The sequence below is a fragment of the Eschrichtius robustus genome, chromosome 5 (genome assembly GCF_028021215.1).
Source record: "Eschrichtius robustus isolate mEscRob2 chromosome 5, mEscRob2.pri, whole genome shotgun sequence".
Classification (NCBI taxonomy): Eukaryota; Metazoa; Chordata; class Mammalia; order Artiodactyla; family Eschrichtiidae; genus Eschrichtius; species Eschrichtius robustus.
The window spans coordinates 140,695,990-140,714,335 of NC_090828.1; the positions used below are offsets into that span (position 1 = coordinate 140,695,990).

Below are 18,346 nucleotides of genomic sequence, written 5' to 3' on the forward strand. Positions count from 1 at the left end.
TGTGTACTTATTCTTTCGATTACTAAGTGAAAGGAATGTTGACTTCCCCAACTACAACTGTGGACTTGTTCATTTCTCCTTTCACTCATGTCAGTTTTTGCTTCAAGCATTTTGAAACTCTGTTGTTTGGTGCATAAACATTTAGGATTGCTATATTTTCTTGGTGGCTTGACCTTTTTATCATTATGTAATGTCCCTCCCTCTTTGTCCCTGGTAATATTCTTTGCTCTGAAATCTGCTTTATCCTATACTCATACAGTCACTCTGCTTTCTTCTGATTAATGTTTGTGTGATACATCTTTTTCCATCCTTTTACATTTAACCTACATATATCATCGACTTGAAGTGAGTTTCTTATACAGTCATATTTTTTAATCCACTCTGTCAATCCCTCTGCCTTTTTAACTGTCTTTAGACCACTTACATTTAATACATTTACAAGTAATGTAATTACTGATTTTTAAGTTAGGCTCTGTTTCATTCTTCCTGTCTTCCTGTGGGTCATTTAAACATTTTTTAGAATTCTGTTGTGATTTAACTGTGGTATTTTTGAAAGTATCTCTTTGCACAGGTCTTTCAGTGATGTTCCAGGTCTTACATTATACATTATGTAAGTTATCACAACCTACTGTTATCAACATGTTACTACTTTTGAGTGAAATGTACCACTCTCACCTGCTTTTAGGTCCCTATAACCTTCCCCCTTCCCCTTTTATAATTGTCTTAAATATTTCCTCTATGTACACAGAGAACCACATCAGGACAGTAAGGATTCTGAAGAACTGGCAAAAGTCTAGTTGCTCGGCTCTGAATGAATATCCTCAGGAGGCCTGCTTGCAATTCCTGGGAACTCAGCCCTTGAAATGTTGCCTATGTTGCCGATTGATACAGTTGTTTTCTACACTTGGGACACTTAACCATGCTGTACAAGCCTGTCTAGGTTGTTTGCACAAATAGTGATTCACGGCAAGCCCCTCCTTTCCTTCTGGGGATTCTGGGGTTTCAGTAACTTGGGCCAGTCACACAGGTGGCTGTGTCTATGCCCCTAGCCCTGGACCCTGGTGTTCCTGTGAGCTTCTCTTTCCTGGGCAGGAACTCTCTGCACGTCCCATGCGACCCCCACGAGGGACCACTGGAAGCCCGCACCTGCTTCCATCACCACCAGATGCATCTTTCCCCCTTGCTGATCCTGCTTTGTGTCCTTTAGCTGTAATAAACTGCGGCTGTGAATGAATCCTTCTGGAGAATCACCAAATGTGCAGGTGATCCTGGGACCATCAACACAGAAAGTCTGAGTCCGAACCAATGATCAAATAAATGCAAGATTCACCAAGGTGGAAACACTACCAAATGCCTGTCTCACATTCATCCCTACAACCCTATCAGACTTGAAAAGACTGTATCTTGACTGTGGGCTCAGACACAACCTGCCCCCTGCCATCGCTCCTCAAAGCACCAACTGTGCTTTATTATTATTTTTTAATCCAGAGAAGGAAGGGCTTATTACTTGCAGCAAGAGAACACTTGCTTTCCCAAAGCAGTGTCCCTAAACTGTGCTTTAAATGCTGGGATTCTGGGACTTCTCTGGTGGCACAGTGGTTAAGAATCTGCCTGCCCACGGGTTTGATCCCTGGTCCAGGAAGATCCCACATGCTGCGGAGCAACTAAGCCCATGCACCACAACTACTGAGCCTGCACTCTAGAGCCCGCGAGCCACAACTACTGAAGCCCACGTGCCTAGAGCCCATGCTCTGCAACAAGAGAAGCCACCGCAATGAGAAGCCCACGCACCACAACAAAGAGTAGCCCCCGCTCACTGTAACTAGAGAAAGCCCGCGCGCAGCAACAAAGACCCAACACAGCCAAAAAAAAAAAAAAAAAAGGATGCTGGGATTCTGGGTGAGGTTTTTGCTTGGTAATAAGTTCTAATGCTTGAAAAACATGAAAATCATTAGCAAAATTAAATGGCCTGATGTTACAAGTGGGAAAATTCACTCCCAAAGCCACCCTCACTTGGTCAGGGCCTGGGGCTCAATGACACCTAGTCCCCGGCCCCCCCCCCCCCGATGAGTGTCTGGCTTCCTGGAGACCTCACTCACCCCCTCACTCACCCCAAAGATGGCACATCCCAGGGACAACACAACCGGAGCAATGTACCTACTCAGAGGAAGGGGAGGAGGAACTACCTCTGCAGAGGGCAAAATTACAAATCCTACACTATAAAACACGCAGACTCAGAGGAGGGGAGCCTCACAGCTCAAGTCAAGAAACACTGCTGACCACGCCTGATGCAGAGACTGGGGCCTCGCCTGGAAACCAGTGGATGAGGGCTCCAGACTCACTAGTCACGTGCCCTGGGTTCTCTAATGCCCTCAACACTGTGCATCTTCAACTGTGAAGTAGGGACAACCTTACTTACCTTATAGGAAAGAGAACATCAGTGATGTGCTCAAGAGAGTGTTCACTCAGAGTGGTGATACTACCAGGATCCAAAAAGGTAACGCCATAAATGGGCACTCATCTAAGTCGATGTTATTACCGTAAGACACTAGCCCTCACTCATCACTCCTAACAACAGAACGGACTGGATTTGCGAACTGGATTCCTGTGTATTCCATAATCTCATAGGTGCAAACACCCTAACTGCACAGCAGCACACTGAAGCGCAGCTGACACGTCTGAGTGCTCACGAGGAACACGGTGGCTCAACTCTGACAGCGTGATGCTCTGGCATTCTGCCTTTCTTTGATCCTCAAAAAAGTATCATATGAGATGAACAGTCAACATCAGCGTTCCTCACGTAAACTTTTGTTAGACTTCTGTTAGGGGTCCAAATGATCTAACAAAAAAATACTGGTTTAGGTTTTAAGAATAAAAATGACATGAACAATTTCTCAAAGAGGCTGAAATCCGTAAGTTTAAGTTCAGTCACAGCTGGTCGCTTTAAAAAGCACAATCTAATCCTTCTTTCCCCCTGAGATGGGTACCTACTTTGCAGATGCAGATGCACCTGCCTCCTTTTTAGCACAGCATGCTTGTCTTTTTCTTATTAAATTGTAAGAGTACTTTAAATACTGACAACACTAACCTTTAGCAATGCCCTTGCCTGCTGCATAGAATTGCTGCTGGCAATTCTATCAAATGCCTGGGTATTCAGTGAGCTTTCCCATGTCAGCCGGGAAACCTGCCTCATCTCATTGGATGGTGGGTGTCCCGTGGTTCCTGGATGTCAGCTGTTTTCCGCGTGCCCCTTCCCACCTCAGCTCCTCCCTCTAAGGTGTCACAGCTGGACAGGCCACCCTGCCCCTCCATCACAGATGTGCCCCCCACCCCCAAGCCTCTTCCACAAACTTTCCTGGCTTGATATTTTTACACCTTTAAATCTTCCAACAGTCTCACAGCTGACACCCACCACATGGCCAGAAGCTGTCCCAGCACTACATTACTTTTCAGAAGGGTGCTAAGTGAAGGAAACAATAACATTTTATATGTGGCATGATACATTCAAATTATTGAAACTAGACTGATTCAAATTAAACTTCAAAATACGCTTTGCTATGAACTTAAAAATCGTAATACAAACACCAAAGAACCTACCTTTGATCCATGCAAATACTGGGGTTGTGCATTTGGCTGTTTATCTCTTTGAAACTCTTGAGAAAATGGTAATACTGTCCGAACAAATCTAAACAAGAAAGATTAAAAAAAAAGAAAGAAAACCAAAAATTTAATGGTAGTTTTTTAAAATTCAGAACTTTTCCATTACTCATCAATTAAATCTTCCTCCCAATTAATCATCACATAGGAAAATTCTGGGAAGTCAAAACCCATACTAGGAATGAGCTATAAATACTCTGAAGTATGATAAATGTATCCGAAGTTCAGGAACAGAGTGAGGACACCGGAGGCCCTTCTAAAACATAAAAAGAGTCTCCAAACTTGGCACCAGGACCATTTCATTCAGTCTTTTGAAAAGAGGTGATGCAGGCACTTGGGCCCTGCTGGGCCTCTGGACACAGCAACGATGGCAGGGACAGGAGTGGGAAGGCAGACACGTGCAGTGACGCGGTCACTCAGCTCACTGGGTACAAACTGACAGAAGATGAGTCTGTCAGCGCACTTGCAGAGCCAAGAGACTGTGGCTTCGTAACAGATTAGGAGCCACTAAAACTCACATGCTTGGATCTTAAAGCAGAAATGTCAAAATCGACTCACACTTTCAGATCAGAAGCGTTCATTTAAACATATAAAACTTTTTACAAAGAAGCATGATAAAAAAAATTCATGGATTTGCTAATTATTAAATTCAAAAAACTTGATTAACACATATTGCACTTTAATAAATAAAAAAGGATGTAATTGTCAAAACACCACTAGTGCATGGAACAGACGTTTGCATCTGAGGAGAGGACAGCGGCCTGCGGAGCTGATCACATTTACATGGAAACATCACGTTGCTGACTGGCTGGGTTCTGTCGTTATCCTTTAAAGAGGGTTGAGTTTTTGTGGGCAGACGCTTAAACTGCTTGCAAGTCAGCAGGATCTTTTCACGATCTGTTAAGGGTATAAAGTAGTCACTACCCTAGCGCTGGTAGTAAGATAGGCCCTGCTGGCAATTCTATCAAACGCCTGGGTATTCAGTGAGCTTTCCCCATTCTCACAGGCCACTTCAAATGACTCCTAGTGCTGGCGAGCTCTGGGCACAATTCTGTCTACCCCTCCCCGGCAGCTGTTCTTCCACAGCCTTGCGGACTTCCACCCAGCGCACACAGTTTAATATTCAAGCAAAGGCTAAAGGGCTCCTAAGTTGGTTTCAGGAGCTCTTCCTCTGTGTAGCTCTCTCCTCTCCCACACTCTGCTTTGCAAATCCCGGCCGTCTCAGCTTCCTCATCTCCTCTACCAAACAAGACCTCCAAAATGCTCCCAGGCAGGAAGCCAGGGGAAGTCACACAGCTCACACCCTTCGTTTCCTTTCCCCTGGGAAACATCCAGTGAAAACCGTTGTTTCATAAACGTCCAGTTTTCCACTTGTTTAAGGCAAAGAGTAAATCCAAACTCTGTTACTCCATTATCTCAAATAACTTTTGAACACCACCTTTTGACTATACATTTCTCAATCTAAATATAAAAAAATGGAAAAAATACTGAATTCCAGTTAATAGGTTTGTGTTTCACAGTGGGAAGGATAAGTAATTCTGAAACTACTTTTTCTTCATGTTCTAGAATTGAGCAAATGAGTAAATATCTTAAGAATGATGAAACAAGAATTCTCAGTGTAGAAGGAAGTTACAAAAACAGAAATGAAGCCTGCATTGCTGAATTGGAATTGAAGACAGCAGTGTGAATTCATGGTTTCAATACATAAAGAGCCGGATAGAAGTAGACACACATATAAACATTATGGGTTTGTGTCCCCGCAGAAGATAACTTGAAGTCTCAATTACTAGTACCTCAGAATGTGCTCTTATTCAGAAACAGGGCTGTTGCAGACGTAATTAGCTAAGATGAAGTCTTACTGGAGCAGAGTTGGCCCTTAATCCAACATAACATGACTCCAGTCCTCACAGGAATAGGAGAGAGACACATGAGGAAAATGCCACATGCCAACAGAGACAGAAACTGGAGCCATGCGGCTGCGGGCCGAGGACTGCTCACCACACCAGCGGTGGAAAGAGTCAAGAGAAGACCCTACCCAGGGCCTCAGAGGAAGCACAGCCCTGCTGACTCCTTGATTCTAGGCTTGTTGCCTCCGGAACTGTGAGAGAATAAACCTGTTGCTTTAAGCCCCCCCCGCCAGTTGGTGGTAACTTATTATGGCAGCCACAGGAATCTGACACAGCACACATGTAAGTCCTTCCTAGCTCTGACCACTGAAAGGGGCTAGAAACAAGGACACACCAGTAGCAGTGAGCATACCTAACACCCAGACTTTGCTTAATCTTAAAATATTCTCCATTAAAGGGAATCCTCATAGAATAACAGATTACAAGGATAAAGTAGGTGAATTCCAAGATGAACCTGGGACTTCTTGTGGTGCAGAAAGTAAGACAGGGCTTGAGAATCATGGGGACAGACAAGAAGATATAAAAACGGGGCAGAAGGGGCTCCCACTAGCCAAAGCAGAGCTGATTTGAGCCACATCACCAAGTCGTGACAGTAACAGATTTTAACCCTGCATTAGAATCCCCTTACTAATAAGAAACAAACAGATAAAAAATGCTAATATGTATAGCAGAATGTCAATTAATAACTGTAGATGGAATGAAAAGGTTAGAAAATCACCATTGTTCAAACACCACAGTGATAACTGATTTGGGTAAGAATCATCAACAGATGCTGAAATTAGTGGGTCAAGTTTTAACAAGGAACCATTTATAAAGTCTCAGATTATCTCCCTATATATTACTTATAAATTTCAAACGGAAAAATGGAAACATGCCAGTGGAGAAACTTGGCAGCCAGCACCCTAACCAAGGGACGGATGGCCAGTGATGGGACAACCTTGTGGTACATTGCACTGAGGACACACCCTCCTCGGCGGTCTTCCTGCCAAAGAGGCCCGACTCTGATCCCAACTGCTGGCTTACTTGGAGGGCTATCGCGCTGTCACAATTAGTAGCTGTACAGGTTAAATTTAAGTCACAGGCCACCCCATGCGACGTCCCAGAGTCACCAGGCATAAATCATTCATCGGAAATAAGCAGCAAAATAAGTAGATACGCCAAGCAACAAACGGAGTTCTGGTTTCCCCGCAAGCAGCTCTCAGAAAACCCTCAGGCATGGAATTAAGATACTGGGTGGCATAATTTTGTCTGTCTTCTCAGGTTTCCACATGCAACATGGACATACGAAACGCTATTTTAAAATGTCTTTTCCAGATAATGAAGCTCTAAGGGTTCCACTGAAAGACCTGTCAAAAATACAGCAGTAATGGCTTTCGCCAATGCTAGCAAGAGGCGGAGGCCTCTGGCGCGGCTGCTCCGGTGAAGACTGCACCTCGTGCAGCCAGGGCTCCCTCTGAATTGCACCACAGGTTTCTGGGCCCAAGGAGGCTGAGGTCACTTCACGCTGGCCCCTGCCAGCACACGTGCCCAAGGTCACAGCTCCAACGCGTGGGAAACTGGGTTCCCGTGCAATCAATCGCACAGCCCATTGGAGGCAAAGCCACCTACCAGCGCCGTGCGGGCAGCAGGGGGCACACACTATCAGGCGAGGCCGGCCATCTGCTTGCTGCTCTTCAGGTGGACCTCGTGCTGGACGGGCTACGGGGACCCAGGGCAGAGGTGCCACTCGTCAGTTTATACACCTGATGCCACAGTGTCCGTCAGGCCGTGCAAGTGACACGGCCTGGAGGTGTTCCGCCCCTGCTAAGGTTGCTGGGCCACACGGCACCAACTTCCTGACCTGGGTCCGGGCAACCTCGTCTCTGACAACAAGACTCCTGCTGCCAGTAGGACAGGTAGCCTAGGACGGCGGGCTGTTCCCCAGCGTCGGCCCCGATCAGGGCAAGGGCACCCACGTGGGCCCAGCTCGGCAGGCAGGGCCTCGAAATAGACCTCTTTCCCTAACTGCACACTCATGACTCACCATGCCTGGAGCATCTTTCAGAAAACACAGTGATTCAACAGAAAGGTTTACAGCACGTGCTGAGGTTTCATCACCATGTAGATTTCAGCCCCCTCCCACCCGCCTTGCAGTCCTTCCACACGGCTCCTGTTGTTTTTGAGCCCTTGACCCAGCGGGCTGTCACCAAGATGACCAGAACAGGCAGATGCTGTCCACACGCAGTGCAGCTGGCACAAAGGGGGCCCAGGAAGCATCTTCAACCGTTCCTTTTGCAAGATCTCTGGGAATCCCTTAAAGGGCGACAAAATGCTAGATAATCAAAAATGCAACCTAAAATAACACAAGAAAATCACAACTCCTTGTGTTGCCTGATTCTACCACCTCCACAGCCCTGCCCGACGCCCCCCCACAGAACGTATTTTCTCAACTTGCCAATAGTGGGGTTCGGCTGCATTTCACCTTTAGAGACGCCAGTTCTAAGCACTAGGCAAAATGATTCAAGGGACATAACAGAAATTAATTCCAAAGGTTCCAAACAGACCGACCAAAGCACAGAAAATCTTGCAAACATTGGCCATGACTTAGACTTTCAGAAACACGACAAGCACGTATGTACACACAGAATGCCCCTCATCATGACATATGATGTGAAAAAAGAATGTGTATTTAACAGTATGCCTAACAACATCCATTTCTGCAAAACGAAAAATACACATGTATATTCGAGCATATGGCAAAAACTCTAGAAGATAGACATGTTATAAGGGAAATCTCTAGGGATTTAATTATTTTCCCCATATACCTATTCCATATTTTATATATATATATATATATATATATATATATATATGTATATACACATACACACATACAAACACACACACAATTTCTAGCTTTTCTACAATTATGATGCATTACTTATGCAATAAAAATATTTTTTCAGTTAATTCCAACTCTAAAACAACTTGAAAAATACCTGTTTCAAGAACCTGGGCACTTAGAAGGGAGTTTACAGGCATGAGTAGTCTCTAAAGTTTGGTTCCAGTGGATTGTGCCCAGCCAGGCCCAGGGCCCCCTGACCCAAGAAGGCCAACCAGGGCTCCTTCACCTGTGGTTCTTGTGGCCATGGCCATGTGCTCTCTGCTGCTGCATGGGGCTGGGCGATGGCCCTAATGGCACACCTCCATGTACCAGCAACAGGCCTGTATTTCCCACAAGGAAACCAACCCTGGGGTCCCAAACAGACAATGGCAATAGCAGGTATGATCAGGCCACAGGAGGGCCTCCTTCTGCCCTCGGGGGTCGAAGCTCAGCACCCCTGGATCAAGACACAAAAATCTACGCCTAAAAGACAGTAGTGATCAAGCCAACACATGGTAGGATGTTCAGATGCAGTAGTGAAGCAAAGTAAAAGCAAAAGACACTTACTTTTTAAAGGTGGTCATAGGACTTCCCTGGTGGCACAGTGGTTAAGAATCCGCCTGCCAATGCAGGGGACACAGGTTTGATCCCTGGTCCAGGAAGATCCCACATGCTGCGGAGTAACTAAGGCTGTGCGCCACAACTACTGAGCCTGCGCTCTAGAGCCTGCGAGCCACAACTACTGAGTGCCTATGTGCCTAGAGCCTGTGCTCTGCAACAAGAGAAGCCACTGCAACTAGAGAAAGCCCGTGCACAGCAACAGAGACCCAACACAGCCAAAAATAAATAAATAAATTTATAAAAAATACATAAAAATAAAAAAATAAAAAGTGGTCATAACGCTCACACACACACGGTCTCTCACACACACCCTCACTCATACTCACCCCCATTTCTCACACTCACAAGCACACACACACGTTTCCTCTCTGGCATGTGCTGACACAGCAGGAGCGAAGCTCAGCGCAGAGAGGACAGGCCTCAGGAAGGCAGTTGCCAGAGTGTGGAGGTGACACAGAGCCATCCCAGGACCCTGGCTGGACCACGAGACTGGACCACATGACCCTGCAGCCAGCAGCCATGCCACCCTTCCAGCGGGCCACTTTGTGTTGTTCAACATAGTAAAATGGTAGGTGTGTGGAGGGCGGCTAACTGGCAGACCCTCACGTGGCCCGACATCCCAGAATGGAAGCACGAAAAGCAGAGTCACCCAGCACATTCCAACGTCAGCAGACGTTACAAGTATGGAGGTGGTACAGACCCAGCAGCTGCCGTCCACATGTACCACAGATTTGGCCCTGAGCCCCAAGGGAGTGCCCTGGATAGGAACCCTGGCCCCGCACTGGGTCTGCACATGAAAGCCATGACCACACACCCAAGGGCTGGCCCAGGGCTGCACTTGCAAATGGAGGAGACCAGGAGGGCCTGAGTATCCTGGACATGGGAAAAGATGGGCGCTGAGACCATCCTGTTGTCAATGCCCACCGGAAGGGGCATCCAGAGCCATCTGTGAGGTGGCGTGCTCACCGGTTGGTGGAGCCGTTGTAGCAGTAGTTGGGCAGGAAGTCGTAGTTGAGCTCCCAGAAGACGTGGAGGGTGATTCTCCCGTAGGGCGCTGACACGTTGTGGTTGGCCTCCCGGAACATGGCGTCAAAGCTGTCCAGAGTCAGGTACCTGCTCAGCAGCTTGTGGGTCATGCGGTTGATCTCCAAGAGGCCATCCAGCTCCTGTGGGACCACAAAGACAGGGGCATGAGGACAGAGGTGGGCCTGGCGTGGCAGCCTCCATTCCCTACGTGGGTAGCGCCATGGTGGTGGGCCGGGAGCGGGCAGAGCAGGACGTGGACAGCGAGGGGCTGCACTGAGGGGGGGCCAGTGCACTAGGCCAAGAACGCACATGGTGGCGGTCCGGCAGGTGACACAAGCTTACTTCTCACACCTAAATGCATGTCCCCTCCACTGCTCTTAAAATGTCCCTCCTTTCCATGGTCGCCCCCGTATGGCCACTGTCCATTCTCCACTGCAGTTACCTCCCCACTGTCCACTGCTAGCCTCCAAACCCCTCACAGGGCAGAGAACACTGGGATGTGTCCACCCCCACCCGACGGCACACAGTGTGTCCTCAGGTGTTAGCCTTAATCAGCTTCCCTAACGCACCTGAAGTTACTCAAAAGCATTGCTATGAGCTGGAAGCACGTTCAGAGGTGGCCTTCCAGGCTCTCACACTGACTGTTCATAAACCTGCCCAGGTCTGCACTATCCCCCGCGGCAGCCACTGGCCACATAGGGCAACAAGAACGTGGCTGGTCCAAACTGAGATGTGCCATACGTGTGAGATGCACAGATTTCAGAAACTGAATATGAAAACAAAGAATGTAAGATATCCACGTCAATAGAGTTCTTATGATTATATGTTGAATTGTTAATTTTTGGATATATTGGGTTAAATAAAATAGATTACTAAAATTAATTCCTCCAATTTCTTTCTCCTTTTCTAATGTGACTATAAGTAAATTTAAAATGGTCTCTGGGCAGAAGCAAGAAGAACTACAATCCTGCAGCCTGTTGAACGAAAACCACATTCACAGAAAGACAAAATGAAAAGGCAGAGGACTATGTACCAGATGAAGGAACAAGATAAAACCCCAGAAAAACAACTAAATGAAGTGGAGATAGCCAACCTTCCAGAAAAAGAATTCAGAATAATGAGAGTAAAGATGATCCAGGACCTCAGAAAAAGAATGGAGGCAAAGATAGAGAAGATGCAAGAAATGTTTAACAAAGACCTAAGAAGAATTAAAGAACAAACAAACAGAGATGAACAATACAATAACTGAAATCAAAAATACACTAGAAGGAATCAATAGCAGAATAACTGAGGCAGAAGAACGGATAAGTGACCTGGAAGACAGATCGGTGGAATTCACTGCCATGGAACAGGATAAAGAAAAAAGAATGAAAAGAAATGAAGACAGACTAAGAGACCTCTGGGACAACATTAAATGCACCAACATTCACATTATAGGGGTCCCAGAAGGAGAAGAGAGAGAGAAAGAACCTGAGAAAATATTTGAAGAGATTATAGTCGAAAAATTCCCTAACATGGGAAAGGAAATAGCCACCCAAGTCCAGGAAGCACAGAGAGTCCCAGGCAGGATAAACCCAAGGAAAAACATGCCGAGACACATAGTAATCAAATTGACAAAAATTAAAGACAAAGACAAGTTATTAAAAGCAACAAGGGAAAAAACGACAAATAGCATACAAGGGAACTACCATAAGGTTAACAGCTGATTTCTCAGCAGAAACTCTACAAGCCAGAAGGGAGTGGCATGATATATTTAAAGTGATAAAAGAGAAGAACCTGCAACCAAGATTACTCTACCCAGCAAGGATCTCATTCAGATTTGACAGAGAAATCAAAAGCTTTACAGACAAGCAAAAGCTAACAGAATTCAGTACCACAAAACCAGCTCTACAGCAAATGCTAAAGGAACTTCTCTAAGTGGGAAACACAAGAGAAGAAAAGGACCTACAAAAACAAACCCAAAACAATTAAGAAAATGGTAATACGAACATACATACTGAAAATTACCTTAAATGTGAATGGATTAAATGCTCCAACCAAAAGACAGAGGCTTGCTGAATGGATTCAAAAACAAGACCCATACATATGCTGTCTACAAGAGACCCACTTCAGACCTAGGGACACATACAGACTGAAAGTGAGGTGACGGAAAAAGATATTCCATGCAAATGGAAATCAAAAGAAAGCTGGAGTAGCAATACTCAAATCAGATAAAATAGACTTTAAAATAAAGAATGTTACAAGAGACAAGGAAGGACACTACATAATGATCAAGGGATCAATCCAAGAAGAAGATATAACAATTATAAATATATATGCACCCAACAGAGGAGCACCTCAATACATAAGGCAAATGCTAACAGCCATAAAAGAGGAAATTGACAGTAACACAATAATAGTGGGGTACTTTAACACCTCACTTACACCAATGGACAGATCATCCAGACAGAAAGTTAATAAGGAAACACAAGCTTTAAATGACACAATAGACCAGATAGATTTAATTGATATTTATAGGACATTCCATCCAAAAACAGCGGATTACACTTTCTTCTCAAGTGCACATGGAACATTCTCCAGGATAGATCACATCTTGGGTCACAAATCAAGCCTCAGTAAATTTAAGAAAATTGAAATCATATCAAGCATCTTTTCTGACCACAACACTATGAGATTAGAAATCAATTACAAGGAAAACAATGTAAAAAACACAAACACACAGAGGCTAAACAATACATTACTAAATAACCAAGAGATCACTGAAGAAGTCAAAGAGGAAATCAAAGAATACGTAGAGACAAATGACAACAAAAACACGACAATCCAAAACCTATGGGATGCAGCAAAAGCAATTCTAAGAGGGAAGTTTGTAGCAATACAACCCTACCCCAAGAAACAAGAAAAATCTCAAATAAACAATCTAACCTCACACCTAAAGGAACTAGAGAAAGAACAAACAAAACCCAAAGTTAGTAGAAGGAAAGAAATCATAAAGATCAGAGCAGAAATAAATGAAATAGAAACAAAGAGAACAATAGCAAAGATCAATAAAACTAAAAGCTGGGGAACAAAAAAAAGGTCTCTGGCTTGCATTCTATTTATACTGGTCAAAACCTCAACCGAATCACGTTAAGACCAAGGGCAATGAAACACCATGGCCTAGGCCAAGCCAGGCTGAAGGAAGAGCCACTGTGGGCTCTGTGGCCAGAGACAGCCTGGATTCTGAGGAAGGAGGGGGAACAAGCCCACCCCTGTGGAGATGCTCTGCCTCGAGGTGGGCCCAGCAGACACCCGCCCCCCACCTGCTTCTCTAGGAACAAACAGTCTTCCTGGAGTTCTCACGAGCTCATTATCATTTGCCTGCAGCCATTATTCTTGGAAGATAGATTTGGCACAAAATCCTTAAGTTGCATTTCCTTCCCTGCTGGCAAATGTCTGAGGACAATTGGATTTTCTTTCCCTGATCACTCTGCTCAGATACCCAGAGGGTTTTTCCTTTTCCTTGAAAGTCCAATACTACAATGTTAACTACAGTGTTCCTTGGTGTTGGCCACTTTAGGTCCGTCTTCCCATGTACGCGATATTTGCTTCTAATATGTATTTATACTGTTTTTTATTCCATCAAAGTTTTCTTGAAGTAGCATTTTTAATGCCTGTTCCATCTCATTGCTTTGGTTTTTGCCTTCAGGGGCCTCTATGATATGTATGTTGAATCTTCACTGTCCATCATCTCCATGATTTTCTCTCAAATCATTTCTGTCTTCATTTCTTTTTAATTTTTAAAACGTTCCTCCTTTCATTCTTTTGCCATATCTTTTGCCATAGTGAGGTGTAACTATTTGTTCTTTGAAGTCAATTTAGAATTGTGAATACGAAGAGCAGATGCCCAGGCAGGCCCAGCTCAGTGAGTGCACACCTTTTGAGTTCTATGCAAAAAATGAACCTACCATCAGGTCAATTTATCAATAATGACAAAAGTAGAAGTAGCTCCAATCCCCCAAATCTGCTGAGCCTGAGAAAAGGGAGAGCACTTACAACTATTGATGTCAGGTCTTCGCTCTCAAATCGCCCAATTGCCAGTTCCAGGGATTTGTACATGGCGGTGGAGACGCGCTGAGTAATCAGACGATTGAGGTCTATGGACCTGCCCAGGAGCTGGGCACAGAGAGTGGAAAGCATGAACAACAAAAAACAAATAAGCAACAGAATATGTATCTATCCCAGGAAACTGATTCCAAAAGATAAGACAGACAAATAATGTACAAAATTTAGATGACAGTATGATCAAATACCTTACTTTCCTAGAGCTGAAATTCTGCAAGTCAAAGCTGTAAAAGGACTTTTATAGTGTACTTACACTTACATCACAGACAGAAACCCCAAGCCTCCCCTGAGATCCTGGAGAGTCTGGGTCTGGCACTTAGCGTACCCCTTGTAACGGGGTCAGGGCCACCTCCCAGCACAGAGCGGCCTGCGTGTGCCTTACCCTCACCGTGTCACAAGGATGAGTAAGAGAAAACTACTCCATCTCCACTGCAGAGTCCTAACAACATGTGCGTACCTCAGTATCATTTCAATAACATAAAAATACAGGCAAAACCCTGGTGAAAATGTCCCAAAGTGTGAATGGTGGTTGTTTGTAGATGGAATTACATGAGATTTCCCTACAGTTTTCTGTATTTTCCTTTTGGTGATGTATATATGTTATTTTTAAAGAAACAAAAAAAAACAAGCACTGTATTATTACTCTTTGTGCTGGCCAAGAAAAAGCTCCTCCCCACCACTCTGAGCTGACTAGAGTCCACAGCTTCTTTCTTTGAAGCTCTGGCTTTTGGGCTCCTGGAAAGGAGCTGTGCTTGGGCCAGGCCTCCTGGGAGCTGCGCAGGGCAGCCTTCCCTTGTGTGTCAGGTTACCCAAGAGAAACTGCTTATCTTTAAAACCTCAGCTCTTTACATGGATGGTCCCACAGCCACATACATACTGACATCCATTAAAACCTGAGGAGCTCTAAGAAAACCCCACTATTTCTGCTGCCGGCTCCATGCCTCACTGTGCCCAGGAAAGGCCTGGCTCACCTGCACGTGCCTCTGCTTGAGCAGCGTCTCATAGCGATTAGATGGCGGGAGATGCATTGTTGCACCCTGATTCTTGCATTCTGATCGTAACCGTTTATCAAGAAGCAAACTAGCATGGAAGGAAGAGAGGACAATTTCTCACGTGCTGTGAACTTTAATGGAAATGTCAAATCAAGTTGCCCAAGATTTTGTACCCAAATTACAAACACATACTCACCTTCCCGCCATAACCTTATAATATGCAAATATCTGGTCGGCCAGCTTATAAACAAATTGGTCAAAGCAGAGATTCACCTAAAGGAAAGGAAAGGAAAGCGTGCATTAAATTTTGCTTCCCTAGGGAATTCCCCAGTGGTCCAGTGGTAAGGACTCTGCACTTTCATTGCCAAGGGCCCAGGTTCAACCCCTGATCGGGGAACTAAGATCCCCCAAGCTGTGTGGTACGGCACCCCCCCCCAAAAAAAAGCTTCCCTAAACCAAGATCAAATAACAGAACTTAAAAAAAAATTTTTTTTTTTGATCCAGCAATTCCACTTCTAGGTATTTAAATGGAAACACTAACTCAAAATGATATCTGTACCCCAGGGTTCACTGCAGCACAACAGCCAAGACATGGAAACAACCTAAGTGTCCACTGATGGATAAATGGATAAAGAAGGTATGTACACACACACACACACACACACACACACACACACACACACAAATGGAATATTAGTCATAAAAGAGAAGGAAACCCTGCCATTTTCGACAACATAGATGGACCTTGAGGGTGCTATGCTAAGTGAAATAAGACAAATACTGCATGATCTCACTTATATGTGGAATCTAAAAAAAACCAAAAACAAACCCATAAATACAAAGAACAGATTGGTGGTTGCAGAGGTGGAGCATGGGAGAAATGGGTGAAGGTGGTCAAAAGGTACAAACTTCCAGTTATAAAATAAATAAGTTCTGGGGATTGAATTAAAAAACAAAACAAACCCCCAACCCTTTGTTAAGGCAACTAAAAAAGGCTCTTATGAGAAAACAGAAACATCTTTACTGTCCAACAATAGGAGATTAAATCCATTTCAGTGGGACCAGGAGTGACCACCACACCACCACTGAAAATTATGTCAGAACCTTGCTTACTGATGGAGAAAAATGCTCCAATTCTCTTAAATACAATGGAATATAAGAAAGTCTCTGTTCTTCACGTGCTCCCAGGGGCTATCGTGCACTGCATCTGGGGGCAGCTCCTGACTCCAGGCTCTATGTCCTAAGAGCCGCTGCCCGCGGCCTCCTCTGGGCTCCCAACATCGGTCAGAGTTGCAGGGTGGACACAGTCTGTGACTGACTTCACCCTCAAAAGTGTATCCTCACTTGCAAATGGGGCTAGCACATACCCCCCGGAACTGTGATGAGGACACCCTGTGCTCAGAGTGGAGCTGCCCCAGGACCCACGGGTCTCTGTCCCCAGCCCACCCTGCCTCACCCGGGAGCCCACGACATCTCCCCAAAGAAGCACTTCCTGTGGTTTTTGTGAGGATGTGGGGAAGGAGACCCAGATGTATAATGTAATCTGCTGAGGTTAAATTCTCTTACATCTTGAGCTAGAAAATAAGATTTATCTCCTTAGCTGCATGTACACAGACTTAATAACTCCACTTGTAGGAATTTGTCCTCAAGAATAATCCAATACAACTAAAAAGATACGTGCAAGGAAGTTCATCAAAGCATTATTTATAATTAAAAATAAAAAGGTAAAACTAGAGAAATTAAATAGAGGTTGGTTCAGTGCATCTCTTCTGTACAATGCCCCTGCTCTAGACTGTGTTCATGAAAGAAACAGGCAAGATATGCAGTGTTCACGACATGCAGTCAGTGAAAAGGATGTCCCCCAACAGCTGATGTTTTAAGACCCCAATCACCCTGTGTGGATGCATAGAAAAAAGTGAAGATAGAAGGGTTCACCCCAAAATGTTTATTTCAAAGTTCATTCCATTGTTTGAACCTCCTTGTATTAAAAAGAAAGGTTGTTCCCTCTAACACTCAGAGGAAAAAGGAAATTTTTAAAAGTCTATTAAAAGTGCCTGGGCCCTCACCTCTGCCTCGATTTCGTCATAGAGAAACTGCTTGTTGAACCTGGTGAGGGCATAGTGGGCGCTATCGTTGTACAGGTCCAGCGAGTAGAGGACGTACCTGCAGAATGGGAGAGAGGTCAGGCCAGCTGCCCACACGGGGTTTCTCGGCTCTCACACCCTGCCCTCCACGGGAAATGTAACCCTCACTGTCTTCCTCTCTCATGAGGAAAAACAATCTCTTACTTCAAATGCCAAACTCGGTTTCTGTGAGGGCCCTAACAGAGGCCCCAGCAAGCTGGCCAGACCCTCGGCAGGACATGCCTGGCTCAGCTACGCCCAGGGCGCCTGGCGGGTCCACGAGGGCCTCCTGCAACTTCATCTTCTCAATTATCGCGTTTCAAAGATTTTTACCCCACTCTGCAGTATTTTTAATAAACACAAGAATGAGTCATCTTCTTATTTTTAAGAACAAACTGTCCGACTTAAAAAGAAAAACATACAAAGGTCCCGGGCCCCAGAGCTGACCATGAGCACGCCTGGTGTGGCCAAAGCCCCTCTCTCCTGGACAAACGGTGGTAGCCAATGGTCTCCAGAAGTAAGGTCCCTCTGAGGGCTTGAGGCGCATAAGCAGCGGGCCCAATGTGGTCCTAGAGGTGCACACACGCTCATCAAGGCCTCTAACGCTCCGGAACAGACACCACGGCTGCTGCAGAGTGAGGGAAGGCCGCCCTCCTGACGTGCACAGGCAAGGACGGTGGGGGGAGGACCCGCTAGGCAGGGCCCCAATCTGCTCTCTACACGACACCCTGTTTGCTATTACTTTCCCTCCATGGACTTCATATTTTCAAAATCTCTGACCCCCTGCCCTGACCCTGAGCTGCAAACTCTAAACAAAGATGTTCAATGAACATTTCCTCTCCCAAATCCATCTGAGTCGGAGGCCATGCCACACCACCTCTCTCCCCTTGCCAAGTTCCTGGGCCTCACAGCACCTGGACACAGTGGACTTAATTAGCTCTACTGCCTCAGCTCTGGATTTCAGTCTGAAGCCAAGACACCTGTTCCTTGTACTGATATCTGAAGTCTCACCCCAAGAATTATGACTTCAGGGACTTCCCTGGTGGTGCAGTG

General features: G+C 45.3%; 1 protein-coding gene across 2 annotated transcripts in view; it reads right to left on the bottom strand.

Moving 5' to 3' along the window:
• CYFIP1 (cytoplasmic FMR1 interacting protein 1) overlaps positions 1-18,346 on the bottom strand; it is a 94,794-nt gene that overhangs the window by 14,267 nt on the left and 62,181 nt on the right. For both annotated transcript variants that reach the window (XM_068545367.1, XM_068545368.1), the window contains exons 18-23: positions 17,237-17,333; positions 15,367-15,443; positions 15,150-15,258; positions 14,110-14,229; positions 10,015-10,214; positions 3,598-3,685 (exon numbers count right to left, since the gene is read on the bottom strand). In XM_068545367.1, the coding sequence (XP_068401468.1) occupies positions 3,598-3,685; positions 10,015-10,214; positions 14,110-14,229; positions 15,150-15,258; positions 15,367-15,443; positions 17,237-17,333 (691 nt within the window). The remainder of the gene's footprint in view (positions 1-3,597; positions 3,686-10,014; positions 10,215-14,109; positions 14,230-15,149; positions 15,259-15,366; positions 15,444-17,236; positions 17,334-18,346) is intronic.